This window comes from Macaca thibetana, chromosome 11 (genome assembly GCF_024542745.1).
Source record: "Macaca thibetana thibetana isolate TM-01 chromosome 11, ASM2454274v1, whole genome shotgun sequence".
NCBI lineage: Eukaryota > Metazoa > Chordata > Mammalia > Primates > Cercopithecidae > Macaca > Macaca thibetana.
Window position 1 is genome coordinate 117,637,173 of NC_065588.1, and position 18,505 is coordinate 117,655,677.

Here is an 18,505-nt window from a genome sequence, read left to right on the forward strand (position 1 = left end):
CATTACTCAATGTTTACCATCTCTATATATAACCTTTCAAATGAATTTAAGGAAAGATTTTCAATCAACATACCAATTAGTCTCTCTCTCTCCACCAAGTCTCTTGTTTCCAGAGCAGCTGTCTTTGGCCAGCAAATGTACTGTAATGGATACAACTGTTTTACAGTGCCTCAAAGAGCCCTGAAGAGAAATTACTTCCCATCAGAAAAACTTTCTGATGGGAAATGAAAGAGCCAATAACAGGAGCTGCAAAATTTAGTTGGTTCCCTGTTGCTTTATAAAGACTATTTGGGGCGGGCATGGTGGCTCACGCCTGTAATTCCAACACTCTGGGAGGCCGAGGCAGGTGAATCAGCTGAGGTCAGGAGTTTGAGACCAACCTGGTCAACATGGTGAAACCCTATCTCCACTAAAAATACAAAAATTAGCCAGGTATGGTGGTGCACGCCTGTAGTCCCAGCTACTCGGGAGGTTGAGGCAGGAGAATCACTTGAACCCAGATGGATGTTGCAGTGAGCAAAGATCACGCCACTGCACTCCAGCCTGGGAAACAGAGCAAGGCTCTGTCTAAAAAAAAAAAGAAACAGACTATTTGGATATAGCTGCTGCTTTGGACTTGAAACAATAGCATTTTTCTGTGAACACTCAATGATAAGAAATTCATGAACAGAAAAAGCAGTAACTGGCTCCTACTTACTTGCAGGGTTAAGAAATGTAAACTATAATACACTGTATATTTGGTGATAGCATCTCACACCTTTGAGCTTTGGACCCTTTCTTATTTTATTTTTATTTTTACTATTATTATTTTTTTGAGACAGAGTCTTGCTCTGTCACTAGGCTGGAGTGCAGTGGCGCAATCTCGGCCCACTGCAACCTCCACCTCCCGGGTTCAAGCAGTTCTCCTGCTCTAGCCTCCTGAGTAGCTGGGATTACAGGCATGCACTGCTACTTCCAGCTAATAAAATTTTGATTTTTTTTTTTTTTTAGTAGAGACGGGGTTTCACCACGTTGGCCATGCTGGTCTCCATCTCCTGACCTCGTGATCTGCCCGCCTCGGCCTCCCAAAGTGCCGGGATTACAGGTGTGAGCCACGGCAGCTGGCCCCCTTAATTTATAATCACCTTACTCATGATGAATTCCTGGACTTAATGTATCATCATCCCTCATTTATAGAGTTAAATATAGGAAAAAAAAAAAGTGCCCACGCAGAATATATAATAAAGCCAGCACCTACAAAGGGACTGAAAAATGCTTCTGGTCATTGGTCCAAAAACTATGAAAAAATCTTTTCCTTCTTAATCTCCAGTCAGGGGCCGACAAGTACTCAACAAGCACCCACAGGAACCACAAGCCCTGGTTCAGTCCAACAAGGCAGAGAGGCCTCAGAAGAAAGTCCAAGCCTCATACAAACCTGCACTGACCACCCTGGAGAGATCTACCAATTCCCAGAAGAGCTCTTGTCTGAGAATAGGTGCTAAATGAATTTACATAATGATGGAGTGCGTACAATTTCTAATCAAGATATTGGCAATTTTGCCCAGAGAGAACATAATCTGAGATGCCTGCACTAACTTGTTATATTTATTAACCCATTTATTAACAAGAAGTTGGTATCCTTTGCTACCAAAAGGGAAGAAAACAAATACGTAGTTACTAAGAAACCAAGTAAGACAAACTAATCAGAATGCAGTTTATTGACAAGATAGGTCACAAATACATCATTTATAAGGAGAGAGGGGACACGAACGAGTCCAAAATCTTATACTCTGCACAGCAGCCCAGCAGGGATGTCCTCTCTAGAGATGGTTTATCAAGGGTACGCCGTGAGAGGGCAGCTCCTGATGCAGCTGCCGGAAGAGCATCGCACACCGGTTCCTCTCCTGAGTCTTCCCCAGGGTGTGGTAGAGTCTGGCCTGGAAGTAAACGACGTCCCTGATTCGCTCTTTGCAGTCAACCTTTGCAAAATAGTTCTTGGCTTCATTGAGGTTCTCAATGGCGGCCTCCAGAGCTGATGGAAAGTGGGGAAAATAACACACACATTTAACTCAACACTTCACATACGGTTTTCAAAACTTGGTATTTAGTTTTATTTGTTCAACAAGTACCAGAAGATTCTTTCATATTCTCCTTTCTTTGAGAGAGAAAAAACAAACCACTAGGTAGGGTGAGGTTTTCAAAAAGGTCTTTAACACTGGGTGCGGTGGCTCATGCCTGTAATCCCAGCACTTTGGGAGGCCGAGGCGGGTGGATTACCTGAGGTCAGGAGTTCGACAGCAGCGTGGCCAACATGGTGAAACCTCGTCTCTACTAAAAATACAAAAATTAGCCAGGTGTGGTGGCGGACACCTGTAATCTCATCTACTTGGAAGGCTAATGCAGGAGAATCACTTGAACCAGGAGGCAGAGGTTGCGGTGAGCTGAGATCACGCCACTGTACTCCACCCTGGGTGACAAAGTGAGACTCCACCTCAAAAAAACAAAACAAAACAAAACAAATCAAAACAAAAAAAGCCAGGAACAGTGGCTCATGCCTATAATCCCAGCACTTTGGGAGGCTGAGGTGGGCGGATCACGAGGTCAGGAGTTCAAGATCAGACTGACCAACATGGTGAAAGCCCTACTAAAAATACAAAAATTAGCCGGGCATGGTGGCGTGTGCCTGTATATACTTAGGAGGCTGAGGCAGGAGAATCGCGTGAACCTGGAAGGTGAAGGTTGCAGTGAACCAAGATCGCGCCACTGCACTCCAGCCTGAGCGACAGAGCGAGACTTTGTCTCAAAAAAAAAAAAAAAAAAAAAAAAAAAAAGGCCAGGCCTGGTGGCTCACGCCTGTAATCCCAACACTTTAGGAGGCCGAGGCAGGTGGATCACGAGGTCAGGAGATTAAGACCATCCTGGCTAACACGGTGAAACTTTGTCTCTACTAAAAATACAAAAAAAAATTAGCCGGGCATGGTGGCGGGCACCTGTAGTCCCAGCTATTCAGGAGGCTGAGGCAGGAGAATGGTGTGAACCCGGGAGGTGGAGCTTGCAGTGAGCTGAGATCGCACCACTGCACTCCAGCCTGGGCGACTGAGCAAGACTCCATCTCAAAAAACAAAAACCAAAAACCAAAAAATGGTCTTTAAGTCCTGACTTCTAGCCCGGTACTTGGCTCTATAGGGTTAAAATAACCATTCACTTGTCCTCAGTCTTCCTGCCAATCATGCATGTGAAAGCACTTTAAATGCTGCATGAAATTTTAATATATATTTGTGAACACTCAGAACTTAAATGCTGTTCCAAATTTAATGTCTTTTCTTCTTCTGGGTCCTAAACTTTCAATGCTTTCTGGAATAGCATTGCCCAACAGTCTTTGTACAGCTTCCTACCTTCTGCTTTCTTCGGCTGATCGTAGGAAGCTGCTGAAGCCACCTGGCACTTGGCCACTAAGAACATGGCACGACCTTTGTCCAGGATAGCCCCGTCAGCCAAGATGGGCTCAATGGCCATGTGGAGAAGACTTAAAGCCTGTTCTGGGATTCCAAGAATGAGCTGAAAAAGAAACATTACGGCACTGTACATACCCAAACCCACTGCCCTTCACCAGGAAAGGCTTCGTTTCTGGCAGTTCTCTCCTGAATGGCTATCTCTGGCTTATCTTTTACCTGACATGTATACTACATTAAAACAGGCACCACACTCCTAGAAAACACAATATGTGACAATCTGATTTCAGACTATGACACATACAGCAGGGAGTGGTTATTCACACTATGGAAAGGTTTCCGTCTTTACAAAAAGATCCAGCATTAATATCCTTTAGCTTGGTGATTCTGAGGGGTTGAACTAGGTGGGAGAAAAGTAACAATTCGGAAAATAGCTCAAAAGAATAGAGCAAAAGAAACAAGAGATTCCCGTTGGTGTTAGTATGTTTAAAAAAAAAAAAAAAAAAGAGAATTAAAATGGTACACTAGAGCTGGGCACAGTGGCTCATGCCTATAATCCCAACACTTTGGGAGCATTAGGCAGGAAGGTCACTTGAGGCCAAGAGTTCAAGACCAGCCTGGGCAACATAGCAAGACTCTGTCTCAAAAAACAAATTTAAAACCATTAGCTGGGCATGGTTGCACATGCCTGTAGTCTCAGTTACTCAGGAGGCTGAGGCAGGAGAATCACTTGAGCCCAGGAGGTCAAGGTAGCAGTGAGCCACAATCGTGCCACCGCACTCCAGCCTGGGCAACAGAGCAAGACCTTGTCTCAAAATAAAATAAAACTAGAAAACATCTATTTAACACACAAGAAGGCAGTAATGGAGGAACTGAGGGACAAAAAAAATATGACATATAGAAAACAAGGCAGGTGCAGTGACTCATGTCTGTAATCCCAGCACTTTGGGCAGTGCAGGTGGGTAGATCGCTTGAGGTCAGGGGTTCGAGACCAACCTGGCCAACATGGTGAAACCCTGCCTTTATTAAAATTACAAAAATTAGCCGGGCATAGTGGCGCGTACCTGTAATCCCAGCTACTTGGGTGGCTGAGACAGGAGAATCACTTGAACCCAGGAGGTAATGGATGTGGTGAGCAGAGATTGCACCACTGTACTCCAGCCTGGGTGACAGAGTAAGACTCCATCTCAAAAAAAAAAAAATCAAATTAGAAGTAATGACATTAGATGTAAATGAGTTACACTCGTTTTTTGGTATAACTGAAAAAATGGCTGAAATTGTCAGAAAAAATTTTTTTAAGTATACACTATATGCTGTCTACAAGAGACTCACTTTAGATTAAAAGACACAAATAGTATTTTAAAAATTAGTCAGGCATGATGGTGCTTTCCTGTGGTCCTAGCTACTTGGGAGACTGAGGTGGGAGGATCCCATCAGTCCAGGAGCTCAAGGTCACAGTGAGCTATGATTGCAGCACTGCACTCCAGCCTGGACGACTGAGTGGGACCCTGTCTCTAAAAAAATAAAATAAAGACACAAATAAGCTGAAAGCAAAAGGATAGAAAAATATTCCATGCAAACAATAACCAAAAGAAAGCTGGACTACCTATATGAGTATCACACAAAATAGAGTTTAAGTTAAAAACTGTTGCCTGTAATCCCAGCACTCTGGGAGGCCAAGGCAGGCGGATCACGAGGTCAGGAGATCGAGACCATCCTGGCTAACACAGTGAAACCCCGTCTCTACTAAAAAATACAAAAAATTAGCTGGGCATGGTGGCGGGCGCCTGTAGTCCCAGCTACTCGGGAGGCTGAGGCAGGAGAATGGCGTGAACCTGGGAGGTGGAGCTTGCAGTGAGCCGAGATCACGCCACTGCACTCGAGCACTCCAGCCTGGGTGACACAGCGAGACTCCGTCTCAAAAAACAAACAAAAAAAATTGTTACAAGAGACAAGGAAAAAGGAGGACATTATATACTCATGAAACAGTCAATTCATCAAGATACAACAATTATAAACAAACCAACAACAGTGCTCCAAAACATATGAAACAAAAACTGACAGAATTGAAGGGAGAAATAGACAATTCAACAATGATAGGCCAGGCACAGTATCTCACGTCTGTAATCCCTGCACTTCGGGAAGCTGAGGCATGTGGATCTCTTGATACCAGGAGTTTGAGACCAGCCTGGGTAATATGGCAAAAACCCATCTCTACAAAAATACAGAAAATTAGCTGGCTATGGTAGGGCACGCCTGTAATCCCAGATGCTCAGGAGAGTGAGGCGGGAGGGTCACTGGAGCTCTGGCAGTTGAGGGTGCAGTGAGCCATGATTGTGCCACGGCATTCTAGCCTGGGCAACAGAGTGAGACTCTGTCTCAAACAAAATAAAACAAAACAAAAACCAAAATAAGCCGGGCGCGGTGGCTCAAGCCTGTAATCCTAGCACTTTGGGAGGCCGAGACGGGCAGATCACGAGGTCAGGAGATCGAGACCATCCTGGCTAACACGGTGAAACCCCGTCTCTACTAAAAATACAAGAAAATTAGCCGGGCGAGGTGGCAGGCGCCTGTAGTCCCAGCTACTCGGGAGGCTGAGGCAGGAGAATGGCGTGAACCCGGGGGGGCGGAGCTTGCAGTGAGCCGAGATCGCGCCACTGCACTCCAGCCTGGGGCACAGAGCAAGACTCCGTCTCAAAAAAAAAAAAAAACCAAAATAATAGTTGGGGAGCTCAATATCCCATCTTTTAATCACCGATAGAAAAATTAGAAGATCAGCAAGGAAAGAGAAGACCTGAATGACACTACAAATGAACTGGCCCTAACACAGATATATAAAGTATGCCACCCAATGATATATCAGAATACAAGTTATTCTCAAGTGCATATGGAACATTTTCCAGGGTAGACTGTGTTGGGCCACAAAATAACACTCAATAAATTTAAGAAGAATGAAATCATACAAATAATCTTCTCTGATCACATGAAATCAAAAATCAGTAACAGAAGGAAATTAGAAAATTCACAAATATGTGGAAATTAATATACCCTTAAATAACCAATGTGTCAAAGAATAAATCACAAGGGAAATTAGAAAGTGCAATGAGATGTATAAAGATACCAGACTCTCTGGCTGGGCACAGTGGCTCACGCCTGTAATCTCAGCACCCTGGGAGCTGAGGCAGGTGGATCACCTGAGGGCAGAAGTTCAAGATCAGCCTGGCCAACATGATGAAACCCCATCTCTACTAAAAATACAAAAATTACCCAGGTAGCCAGGCACAGCGGCTCAACACCTGTAATCCCAGCACTTTGGGAGGCCAAGGCAGGCGGATCATGAGGTCAGGAAATTGAGACCATCCTGGCTAACACGATGACACCCCATCTCTACTAAAAATACAAAAAAAAAAAAAAAAAAAAAAAAAAAAAAAAACTAGCCAGGTGTGGTAGCATATGCCTGTAGTTCCAGCTACTAGGGAGGCTGAGGCAGAAGAATCACTTGAACCCAGGAGGCGGAGGATGCAGTGAGCTGACATGGCACCACTGCACTCCAGCCTGGGCGACAGAGACAGACTCCGTCTCAAAAAAAAGAAAAAATTACCTGAGTATGGTGGCACGTGTCTGTAATCCCAGCTACCTGGGAGGCTGAGGCAGGAGAATCGCTTGAACTCAGCAGGCAGAGGTTGCAGTGAGCCACTGCACTCCAGCCTGGATGACAGAGCAAGCCTCTGAGTCCAAAAAAAAAAAAAAAAAAATCACAGACTCCAATTTATGAAATTTGTGGGATAAAGTAAAAACTTACGAAATATAGTTCTCAAGAAAATGTGTAACTGTAAAGGCCTATATTATAAAAGAAGGAAAATCTCAAATCAATAAGTGAATCTTCCACCTTAGATCCGGCCACTGCAACTCCAGCCCGGGAGACAGAGCGAGACTCCGTCTCAAAAAAAAAAAAAAAAAAAAGAAAAGAAACTAGAAAAAGAGGCCAGGTGCAGTGGTTCACGCCTGTAATCCCAGCATGTTGGGAGCCAAGGCGGGTGAATCACCTAAGGTTAGGAGTTCAAGGCCAGCCTGGCCAACATGGAGAAACCCCGTCTCTATTAAAATTATAAAAATGACCCGGGCGTAGTGTCATGCGCCTGTGATCCCAGCTACTCGGGAGGCTGAGGTAGGAGAATTGCTTGAATCTGGGAGGCAGAGGTTGTAGTGAGCCAAGATTGCACCATTGCACTCCAGCCTGGGTGACAAGAGCTAAATTCCATCTCAAAAAAAAAAAAAAAGGAAGAAAGAAACTGGAAAATGAAAAGCAAACTAGACTTAAAGCTAACTAACAGAACCAAGGAAAAAATAAGGATTAAAGTGAAGATAAACAAAATGGAGACTAAGAGAACAACAGAGAGAATCAATAAAACTAAAAGTTGGTTCTTTGAAGAGATCAACAAAATTGACAAACTGTTAGACTGACCAAGAAAAAAAAGAGAGAAGACTCAAATGACTGAAGTCAGGGACAACAGTGTGGACTTTACTAACAACCTTACAAAAGTCAAATGGATTATACAAGAATACCATGAACAATTCTATGCAAGAAATTAGATAAACTACATAAAATGAACAAATTTCTAGAAAGACCAAACTACTGAAATGGACTCAAGAAGAAACAGGAAATCTGAATAGACCTATAACAACTAAAGAGACTGAATTAGTAACCAAAAAACTTCCAACAAAGAAAAGCCCAGGGCTAGACTGCTTCACTGGTGAATTTTACCAAACTTTTAAAGAATTATCACCAATCCTCAAATTCTTCCCAAAAAAAGGAGAGGAGAGAATACTTCCTTACCCATTTTGTGGGGCCACTATTACCCTAATACTAAAGCCAAAGGAAGATATCACAAGAAAACTACAGATCAATCAACATCCCTTATGAATACAGATGCAAAAATTATCAACAAAATACTTGCAAACCAAATCCAACAGCATGTTAAAAAGATCATACACTTTGATCATGTGAAATTTATTCCAGGAATTCAAGGTAATTCAATCCACAAATATAACATATAAATAAAGTGAAAGAAAAAATCGGGCTGGGCACTGTGGCTCACACCTGCAATCCCAGCACCTTGGGAGGCAGAGGCGGGTGGATCACGAGGCCAGGAGTTCGAGACCAGCCTGGCCAACGTGCCAAAACTCTGTCTCTACTAAAATACAAAAATTAGCAGGGCGTGGTGGTGCACACCTGTGATCCCAGCTACTTGGGAGGCTAAGGCACAAGAATTGTTTGAACCTGGGAGACAGAAGTTGCAGTGAACTAAGATTGCGCCACTGCACTCCAGCCTGGGCAACAGAGAGACACCCTGTCTCAAAAACAAACACACACAAAAAAATATGATCAAATCAATCAATGCAGAAAAAACACTTGACAAAATCTAATACCTTTTCATGAAAAAAAAAATAAACTAGGAGTAGAGGGAACTTCCTCAACCTCTACAAAAAACCCACAGCTAGCATGACATTTGATGATGAAAGACTGAAAGCTTTCCCCCTACAGTAACAAAATAAGAACATGCTTTTTTTTTTTTTTTTTTTTTTGAGACGGAGTCTCGCTATTGCCCAATCTGTAGTGCAGTGACATGATCTCAGTTCACTGCAACCTCCACCTCCTGGGTTCAAGCAATTCTCAGTCCTCAGCCTACCTAGTAGCTGGGATTACAGGCATGCACCACCACCACACCCAGCTAATTTTTCTATTTTTAGTAGAGACGAGGTTTCACCATGTTGTCCAGGCTGGTCTCGAACTCCTGGCCTTAAGTAATCTGCCTCGGCCTCTCAAAGTGCTGGGATTATAGGTGTGAGACAGTGAGTCCAGCCAAGACACACACTCTTGCCACATTTATTCAACATATATTGGAAGTTTTACTCAAAGCATTTAAGCAAGAAAAAGAAATAAAGGCATCTAAGTGGGAATGGATGAGGTAAAACTATCTGTATTTGCAGATGACATGATCTTATACATACAAAACCATAAAAAATCTCCAAAACCTGTTACTGGTAATAAGTTTGGCAAAGTTACAGGATATAAGATCAATATACACTAACAATGAGCAATCCAAAAATAAATTTTTAAAAACATTTCATTTAAATTACCATCAGAAAGAATAAAATACTTAGGAATAAATTTAACCAAGGAAGTGAAAGACTTATACACAGAAAGCTACAAAACATTGTTGAAGTAAATTAAAGATCCAAGTAAATGGAAAGACACCCTGTGTTCATGGGTTGGAAGACAATAGTATTAAGATGGCAATATTCTCCAAACTGACCTACAGATTCAAATACAATCCCTATCAAAATTACAACTACTGTTTTTGCAGAAATGAACAAGCTAATTCTAAAATCAACATATAATTGCAAGGGATGCTGAATAGCCAAAACAATCCTGAAAAAGAACAAAGAAGACTCCCACCTCCTAATTTCAAAACTTAGTACAAAGCTATAGTAATCAAAACAATGTGGTACTGGCATAAGGATAACATATAGATCAAGGGAATAGAATTCAGAGTCCAGAAATAAATCTATATATTTACAATCAATTTTTTTTAATTTGATCAATTGGTTTCTAACCGGGGTGCCAAAACCATTAAATGGGGAAAGAAAAGTCTTCAACAAATGGTGCCAGAATAACCTATATCTGCATGCAGCAGAGTAAGAGTGGAGCCCTATCTCATAGTATATATAAACTCAAAATTATTCAGATTTAAACATAAGCATTAAAACTATAATACTGTTAAAAGAAAACATAGAAGAAAATCTTCATGACATTAGATTTGTCAGTATATTGGATATGATACCAAAAGCATAAGCAACAAAATAAAAATAAGTTGGACTTCATAAAAACTTTAAACTTTTGTATATCAAAAGACACTATCAAGAAAGTGAAAAGACCAAACACAGAATAGGAGAAAATATTTGCAAATTATATATCTGATAAGGGTCTAGTATCCACAATATATAAATAATTTTTACAAGTGAACATCAAAAAGACAACTCAGAAAACAGGCAAAGGATCTGAATAGACGTTTCTCCAAAGAACATATGCAAATGGTCAATAAGCACATGAAAAGATACTCAACATCATTAGTCATTAGAGAAATGCATATTAAAACCACAATGAGACACCAATTCATACCCACTAAGAAGGATATAATAATAAAAAATGGAAAATAACAAGAGTTGGCAAGATTGTGGAGATATTGGAACCCTTACACATTGCTGGTTGAAAGAAAATGGTACAGCCACTGTGGCATTTCCTTAAGAAGTTAAACACAAAATTATCATGACTCAGCAATTCCATTCATAGGCATCAAATGAAAACAGGTATTCAAACAAAAACTTGTACAGAAATGGTAAGAGCCGCTATTTATAATAGCCAAAAGGTGGAAAAGACCCAAATGTCCATCAGCTGATGAATGGATAAGCAAAATGTGATCTAACCATACAGTGAAATATTATTCAGCCATGAAAAAGAATGAAGCACTGATACCTATTACTACACGGATAAAACCTGAAAACATCAAGCTAAGTAAAAGAAGCCAATCAAAAAAAGCCACATTTATATGAGCCTGATTATGCAAATTGTTCAGCAGAGGCAAACTCACAGAGACAGAAAGCAGTTAGAGGTCACCAGAGGCCAGGGGAAGGGAGGACTGGGGAAGGCCTGCTTCATGGGTACAGTTTCCTTTTTTGTGTAATGAAAATAGTCTGAAATTAGACAGCAGTTATGGTTGCACAACGTTGTCAATATTCTCAAAACCACTGAAATGTACACTTTAAAATGGTTAAAATGGTAAATCTCATATTATGTACTTTTTTTTTTGGAGACGGAGTCTCACTCTGTTGCCCAGGCTGGAGTACAGTGGCATGATCCCAGCTCATTGCAACCTCCGCCTCCCAGGGTCAAATGATTCTCCTGCCTTCTCCTGCCTCAGCCTCCTGAGTGGCTGGGATTACAGGCATGCGCCACCATGCCTGGCTAATTTTTGTATTTTTAGTAGAGATGGGGTTTCACCATGCTGGCCAGGCCAGTCTCGAACTCCTGACCTTGTGACCTGCCCGCCTCGGCCTCCCACAGTGCTGGGATTACAGGCGTGAGCCACCACGCCTGGCCATGTACATTTTATCTCAAGAAAAAAACAAAAAAAGAATCACTAAGGAAGGCGGTAAGAAACAGATTCCTTAGCTCCACCCCTAGAGATTCTGACTCCGTAGGTCTGAGGCAAGTCCTCAGGTATGAAGATATTTTTTAAATCTCCACAATAATTCTAATGTACAGCCAGTTTGGAGACCTCCCCTTTAATTAATAAATTCTTGCAAGAGTTTGACCTTCACTCATTCATTGATTAATATTTATTGAAAGCCTTCTATGTGTAGGGCCTATAAGGTACCAGGGAATATAGATGAAAATGAAGAGTCAATTCCTTCGTGGCCTTTACTAAGGGAGAAAGAAAACAAACATAAAATACAATTTGATTTCCAAAAGTTTTCAATGAACATCCGTGTTCCTCATTTCTTTATTCACTCCCCCTTGTTGCTAAATCAAGCATCACTCTGTGTCAGCTAATCATTAATATGAGGCAGGTGTTCTCACTAAAGAGGCAAGTCCCCTTACTGAATACACAGCTCAGGAAAGCCAGCGCCACTGGAAGGTGTCAGTTTGCCACCACGTTCACACCTCCACAGGCTTCTTTGGAGGGCTAGCACATGAAGACTACCTTTCCAGACTTCAATATGAACAAATGAAAACTCATTATTATCCTTTCAATACTCAAAAGTAGTCACAGACTCACCAGCTCCTGAGCACAAATATGTGCTATAAAAACAGAGATCGAGGCTGGGCGCGGTGGCTCACGCCTGTAATCCCAGCACTTTGGGAGGCCGAGGCGGGCGGATCACGAGGTCAGGAGATCGAGACCATCCTGGCTAACACGGTGAAACCCCGTCTCTACTAAAAATGCAAAAAAATTAGCCGGGCGAGGCGACGGGCGCCTGTAGTCCCAGCTACTCGGGAGGCTGAGGCAGGAGAATGGCGTGAACCCGGGAGGCAGAGCTTGCAGTGAGCGGAGATCGCGCCATTGCACTCCAGCCTGGGCGACTAAGCGAGACTCTGTCTCAAAAAAAAAAAAAAAAAAAAAAAAAAAAAAAAGAAAAATAAAAATAAAAACAGAGATCGGCTTACCTGCGCAAAAGCCAAGTTCAGCACCGTTTCAGAGGCCAAGTATTGTAACCGGTACTCCTTGGAGAGGGCCAAGGCCTGCAGGAGCATGGGCAGCGCGATGGTAGGGGAGGAAGATCGCCAGTACAGCTCTGCCACGGACAGTAGGACACTGACCGTAAAGAGGAAAACACAGGATGAGAAGATCCACCACCATGTCTCCGTGAGATGCACAAGAGACCCCTTACCTGATCACCATTTCTGTGTTCTTCAGTTTCTGACAATGAACCAACAATTTTTGTAAAAGCTTATGTGCCTCTGACATTTGGTTCTGAGCTTGTAATACAACCGCTTTCCTGAAACAGAATCAAAATGAACACAAATATTTTAACTAGTCACTTTGAGGGTAAGAATCGCTATTTATTCAATTAGACTATAAACCTCCCAAGGGGAAAAACTGTGCCTGATTTAATTTTTGTTGAAAGAATAAAGTGTATGCGTGTATGAATGTGTGTGTAAGCATGTATGTGAGCATGCTGTGTATACACACATACATATATGCAGGCAGGAAAAATTCTGGAATTATAGATAACAGCATGTTAATGATTATCTCTGGGAGATACTTATTTTCTTAATTTTACTTGTCTGTATTTTCTTTTTTCTTTTTTTTTTTTATGGAGACAGAGTCTCACTCCGTTGCCCAGGCTGGAGTGCAGTGATGCGATCTTGATTCACTGCAACCTCCGCCTTGTGGGTTCAAGCAATTATCCTCCCTCAGCCTCCCAAGTAGCTGGGATTACAGGTGCCTACCACACTTCGCTAATTTTTTGTATTTTTAGTAGAGACAGGGTTTCACCATGTTGGCCAGGCTGGTCTCAAACTCCTGACCTCAAGTGATGCGCCCACCTCAGCCTCCCAAAGTTCTGGAATTACAGTTGTGAGCCACCACGCCCAGCTGCTTATCTGTATTTTCTTATTCCCAGTAATAAATAGGAAAAAAAGTTTTCTTCTAAGCTAAAATAAGTTAATGCACATATAAAACAAAAACAAAACCATTTACCAATTATTTTATTCTGGGATTAGATTTTCAAGGTTTCTTACCTATAAACACCCTCTATGCTATTGAGAGCTGTGATTCCTGTAACAAGTGAATCAGCCAAATGATATTTGCCATCATTCATTGCTCTGTCAAACTGTATTTTTTGATCACATAGCATCCATAACTAGTAAGAAAAAACACAATTAAGTACAAAATGGCAAATGTTTATCTTACTCAATGGGTATATAAAAATATTTTGGATTGCTTAGCAAATACCCTTACAATAATTCACTCACATTCTTTTTGGGGGTATTTAAAATTTTTTAAAAATATCTCAAGTATGTGAAAAAGCACAGAGAATAAAACAGTAGATAGATGTGTGCCAACCATCAACTTTGTCAACTCACATTTTGCTTTATCTGCTTCATATACTATTAGATACCGATGAAGTCCTTTGCAAATTCTACTTCCCTTTCTCTTTTTTCAAAGTAGACACTCAATTTGGTATTTATCATTCTTATTCATGTTTTTTATACAACTTTTTTTTTTTTTTTTTTTTTTTTTTTTTTTGAGACAGAGTCTCGCTCTGTCGCCCAGGCTGGAATGCAGTGGCGCAATCTCGGCTCACTGCAAGCTCCGCCTCCGGGGTTCACGCCATTCTCCTGCCTCAGCCTCCTGAGTAGCTGGGACTACAGGCGCCCGCCACCGCGCCCGGCTAATTTTTTGTATTTTTAGTAGAAACGGGGTTTCACCGTGTTAGCCAGGATGGTCTCGATCTCCTGACCTCGTGATCCGCCCGCCTCGGCCTCCCAAAGTGCTGGGATTACAGGCGTGAGCCACCGCGCCCGGCCTAATGTTTTTTATACTTTTACAACATATACACTTGTCTTTAAACAACATAGAGTGTAAGCCTGTGTTTTTAAACTTTGTATAAGTAATATCATACTTGTAAACATCCTTTGACAAGTTCCTTTTTAGCTCAATATTATTTTTCTGAGGGGAGATTATATCCCACTTTATATTATAATAAAAGCTATTATTATCAGAAATAAATCTAATACCATGCAAAAGGCAGATTACCTGGGCGTGCTGACTATTAGGCGGAAATCGTTCCTTCAAGTGCTTTAACACTTCAGAAGCTGCAGCAAAACAGCCCTAAAGTAGAAAGACACCATTTGATCAGCGTAACCTGTGTTGAAGCCACACCTGCTGCACCATGCACAGATGGTGACAGATTCACCTGTTCTTGGTGCAGCACCCTGAGAGGGACTGGTCAGAGACTCAAAGTTCTTTCTTTTTTTTTTTTTTTTGAGAGAGAGTCTCGCTCTGCTGCCCAGGCTGGGGTGCAGTGGCACCATCTTGGCTCACTGCAAGCTCCGCCTCCCGGGTTCATGCCATTCTCTTGTCTCAGCCTCCCCAGTAGCTGGGACCACAGGCGCCCGTCACCATGCCCGGTTAATTTTTTTTGTATTTTTAGTAGAGACGGGGTTTCACTGTGTTAGCCAGGATGGTCTTGCTCTCCTGACCTCGTGATCCGCCCACCTCGGCCTCTCAAAGTGCTGTAATAAAGGAATTACAGGCGTGAGCCACTGTGTCCAGCCAGAGACTCAAATTTCTAAGGGCCATGTTTAAAAGACTAATACATTTTATTTTTTAAAAAATTTCAAGGCCAGGCATGGTGGCTCACACCTATAATCCCAGCACTTTGGGAGGCCAAGACGGGTGGATCCCCTGAGGTCGGGAGTTCAAGACCAGCCTGACCAACATGGAGAAATCCCGTCTCTACTGATAATACAAAATTATCTGGGCATGGTGGCTCATGCCTGTAGTCCCAGCTACTTGGGAGGCTGAGGCAGGAGAATCGCTTGAACCCGGGAGGCAGAGGTTGCAGTGCACCAAGATCGTGCCATTGCACTCTAGCCTAGGCAACAAGAGCGAAACTCCATCTCAAAAAAAAAAAATTTTTTTTAAATTACACACATAAGACATATCCATTCTAGGAAAACACTTACAAAATACATGTAAACAAGAACAGACAAATTACTTTTTTCTTTTCTTTTCTTTTCTTTTTTTTTTTGAGACAGGTCTTGCTGTTTCCCAGTCCGGAGTGCAATGGCTTGATCTCAGCTCACTGCAGCCTCAAATTCCTAGGCTCAATCAATCCTCTCATCTCAGCCTCCCGAGTAGCAGGGAATACAGGTGCATGCCACCACACCTGGCTACACAAAATACTTTTTTTTTTTTTTTTTTTTTTTGAGACAGAACCTTGCTCTGTCATCCAGGCTGGAGTGCAGTGGCGTGAGCTTGACTCACTGCAACCTCCTCCTCCTGGGTTCTAGCAATTCTGATGCCTTAGCCCCCACCTCCCAAATAGCTACAAATACAGGCATGTGCCATCATACTCAGCTAATTTTTGCACTTTTAGTAGAGGCAGGGTTTTGCCATGTTTGGCCAGGCTGGTCTCAAACTCCCGGCCTCAAGCAATCCACCCACCTCAGCCTCCTCAAGTGCTGGGATTACAGGCATGAGCCAATGTGCCCAGCTGACAAATTACTTTTGGTTTTTTGTTGTTGTTGTTGTTTTTATTGTTTGTTTTGGTTTTTTTTTTTTGAGACAGTCTCACTCTGTCGCCTAGGCTGGAGTGCAATGGCGAGATCTCGGCTCACTGCAACCTCTGCCTCCCAGGTTCAAGCGATTCTCCTGCCTCAGCCTCCCAAGTAGCTGGGACTACAGGCACGCGCCACCATGCCCAGCTAATTTTTGTATTTTTAGTAGAGACAGGATTTCACCATGTTGGTCAGGCTGATCTCAAACTCCCGACCTCGTAATCTGCCCACCTCGGCCTCCCAAAGTGCTGGGATTACAGGCTTGAGCCACCACACCTGGTGACAAATTACTTTTAATCTCAGAAAAGATAATCACAATTAATGTTGTGGCATATCTCCCATGCTTCTTTTATGCACATAAACTGAAAATATATAATTATTCCAAAAATAATTATATATATATTTTTTGAGACAGAGTCTCACTGTCTCACCCAGGCTGGAGTGCAGTGGTGCGGTCTCAGTTCACTGCAACCTCCACCTCCCAAGTTCAAGCAATTCTCCTGCTCCAGCCTCCCGAGTAGCTGGGATTACAGGCATACACCACCACACCCAGCTAATTTTTATATTTTTAGTAGAGACAGGGTTTCATCATGTTGGCCAGTCTGGTCTCGAACTCCTGACCTCAGGTGATCTCCCCACCTCAGCCTCACAAAATGCTGGGATTACAGGCATGAGCCACCACGCCCGGCTTACATATATTTTTATAAATTACTTATAACACTGTTTACCACATGGTAGGCATCCAATGAATATTTGTTGAATGAATAAATCTTTCAATGTCAATAAATACAGATCTGTATCATCATAGTATTTTATCGGGTAAATCAATTATGGTACATGAAAATAATCTCCTAGTTTTTGATATTTTGGTTATTTCTAATATTTTCCATTTAAAAAATGCTACAATGAATATCTTGGTGCACACAGCTTTGCATACTTGTCCAATTATTTCCTTAGCATAAAACCTTAGAAGTAGGCTGGATGCAGTGGTCACGCCTATAATCCCAGCACTCTGGGAGGCCAAGGAGGGCAGATCACTTGAGGCCAGGAGTTTGAGACCAGCCTGGCCAACATGGTGAAACCTCGTCTCTACTAAAAGTACAAAAAAACTAGTCAGGCGTGGTGGCATGCGCCTGTAATCCCAGCTACTCAGGATGCAAAGGCAGGAGAATTGCTTGAACCCAGGAGGCAGAGGTTGCAGTGAGCCGAGATCACGCCACTGCACTCTAGCCTTGGCCCCAGAGCGAAACTCTATCTCAAAAACAAAACAACAACAACAAACAAACAAACAAAAAACCTTAGAAGTAGAAATGACAGGCACTTTTAAGTTCCTTGAGATATATTACTAAATTACCCTATAGAAATGTACCAAGTACTTTCATACCAAAACTCTATGTGCTTTTCTTCCCCTAATACTGAAGTATCTTTGCTTATATAATTGGTGAAAGTAGTACCTTAACTGCTTTAAATTTAATTTCAATGACTAGATTGAAATGTTTTCATGTTTTTGGGCCATGCTTTTTCTGTGAATATACATTCATCACTTTTTTAATACTCTTATATTGTTCGGATGTTTATCTTTTTTTTTTTTTTTTTTTTTGAGACAAGGTTTTGCTCTACTGCCCAGGCTGGAGTGTAGTGATGCAATCTCAGCTCATTGCAACCTCTGCCTCCTAGGCTCAAGTAATCCTCCCACCTCAGCCTCCCTAGTAGCTGGAACTACAGCCGGGCGCCACCACACACCACATCCAACTAATTTTTGTATATTTTGTAGATACGGGGTTTCGCCATATTGCATAGGCTGGTCTCAAACTCCTGAGCTCAAGTGATTTGCCTGCTTCAGCCTCCCAAAGTGCTGGGATTACAAGTATAAAGATAAACAGCGCCCAGCTGGGAGGTTTATCTTATTGATCCTGAAATCTTTTCAATTTGTCTCAATCCTTTCATGAGGTAATGCTCTTTTTGTCTACATAGAAGCTCAGGCCACAAGTGGACTTTTATTTGAAGTGAATAAGCAGAAATTACATTGAATTACAACAAAAGATCATTATTCCTGTGATTTTAACTAGCCAGTCTCACCAATTATTTTCTTTTTTTTTTTTTTTTTTTTTTTTTTTTTTTTTTTTTTTTGAGACGGAGTCCTGCTCTGTCACCCAGGCTGGAGTGCAGTGGCCGGATCTCAGCTCACTGCAAGCTCCGCCTTCCGGGTTTATGCCATTCTCCG

The 18,505-nt window shown here is 42.1% G+C and overlaps 1 protein-coding gene across 3 annotated transcripts in view; it reads right to left on the minus strand.

Moving 5' to 3' along the window:
- Nucleotides 1–1,679: 1,679 nt before the first annotated feature.
- ANAPC5 (anaphase promoting complex subunit 5) overlaps nucleotides 1,680–18,505 on the minus strand; it is a 46,240-nt gene continuing 29,414 nt past the window's right edge. For all 3 annotated transcript variants that reach the window (XM_050747914.1, XM_050747913.1, XM_050747915.1), the window contains 6 exons: nucleotides 14,756–14,830; nucleotides 13,738–13,859; nucleotides 12,885–12,992; nucleotides 12,661–12,808; nucleotides 3,375–3,537; nucleotides 1,680–2,011 (listed from right to left, as the gene is read on the minus strand). In XM_050747914.1, the coding sequence (XP_050603871.1) occupies nucleotides 1,800–2,011; nucleotides 3,375–3,537; nucleotides 12,661–12,808; nucleotides 12,885–12,992; nucleotides 13,738–13,859; nucleotides 14,756–14,830 (828 nt within the window). In that variant the 3' untranslated portion in view covers nucleotides 1,680–1,799. The remainder of the gene's footprint in view (nucleotides 2,012–3,374; nucleotides 3,538–12,660; nucleotides 12,809–12,884; nucleotides 12,993–13,737; nucleotides 13,860–14,755; nucleotides 14,831–18,505) is intronic.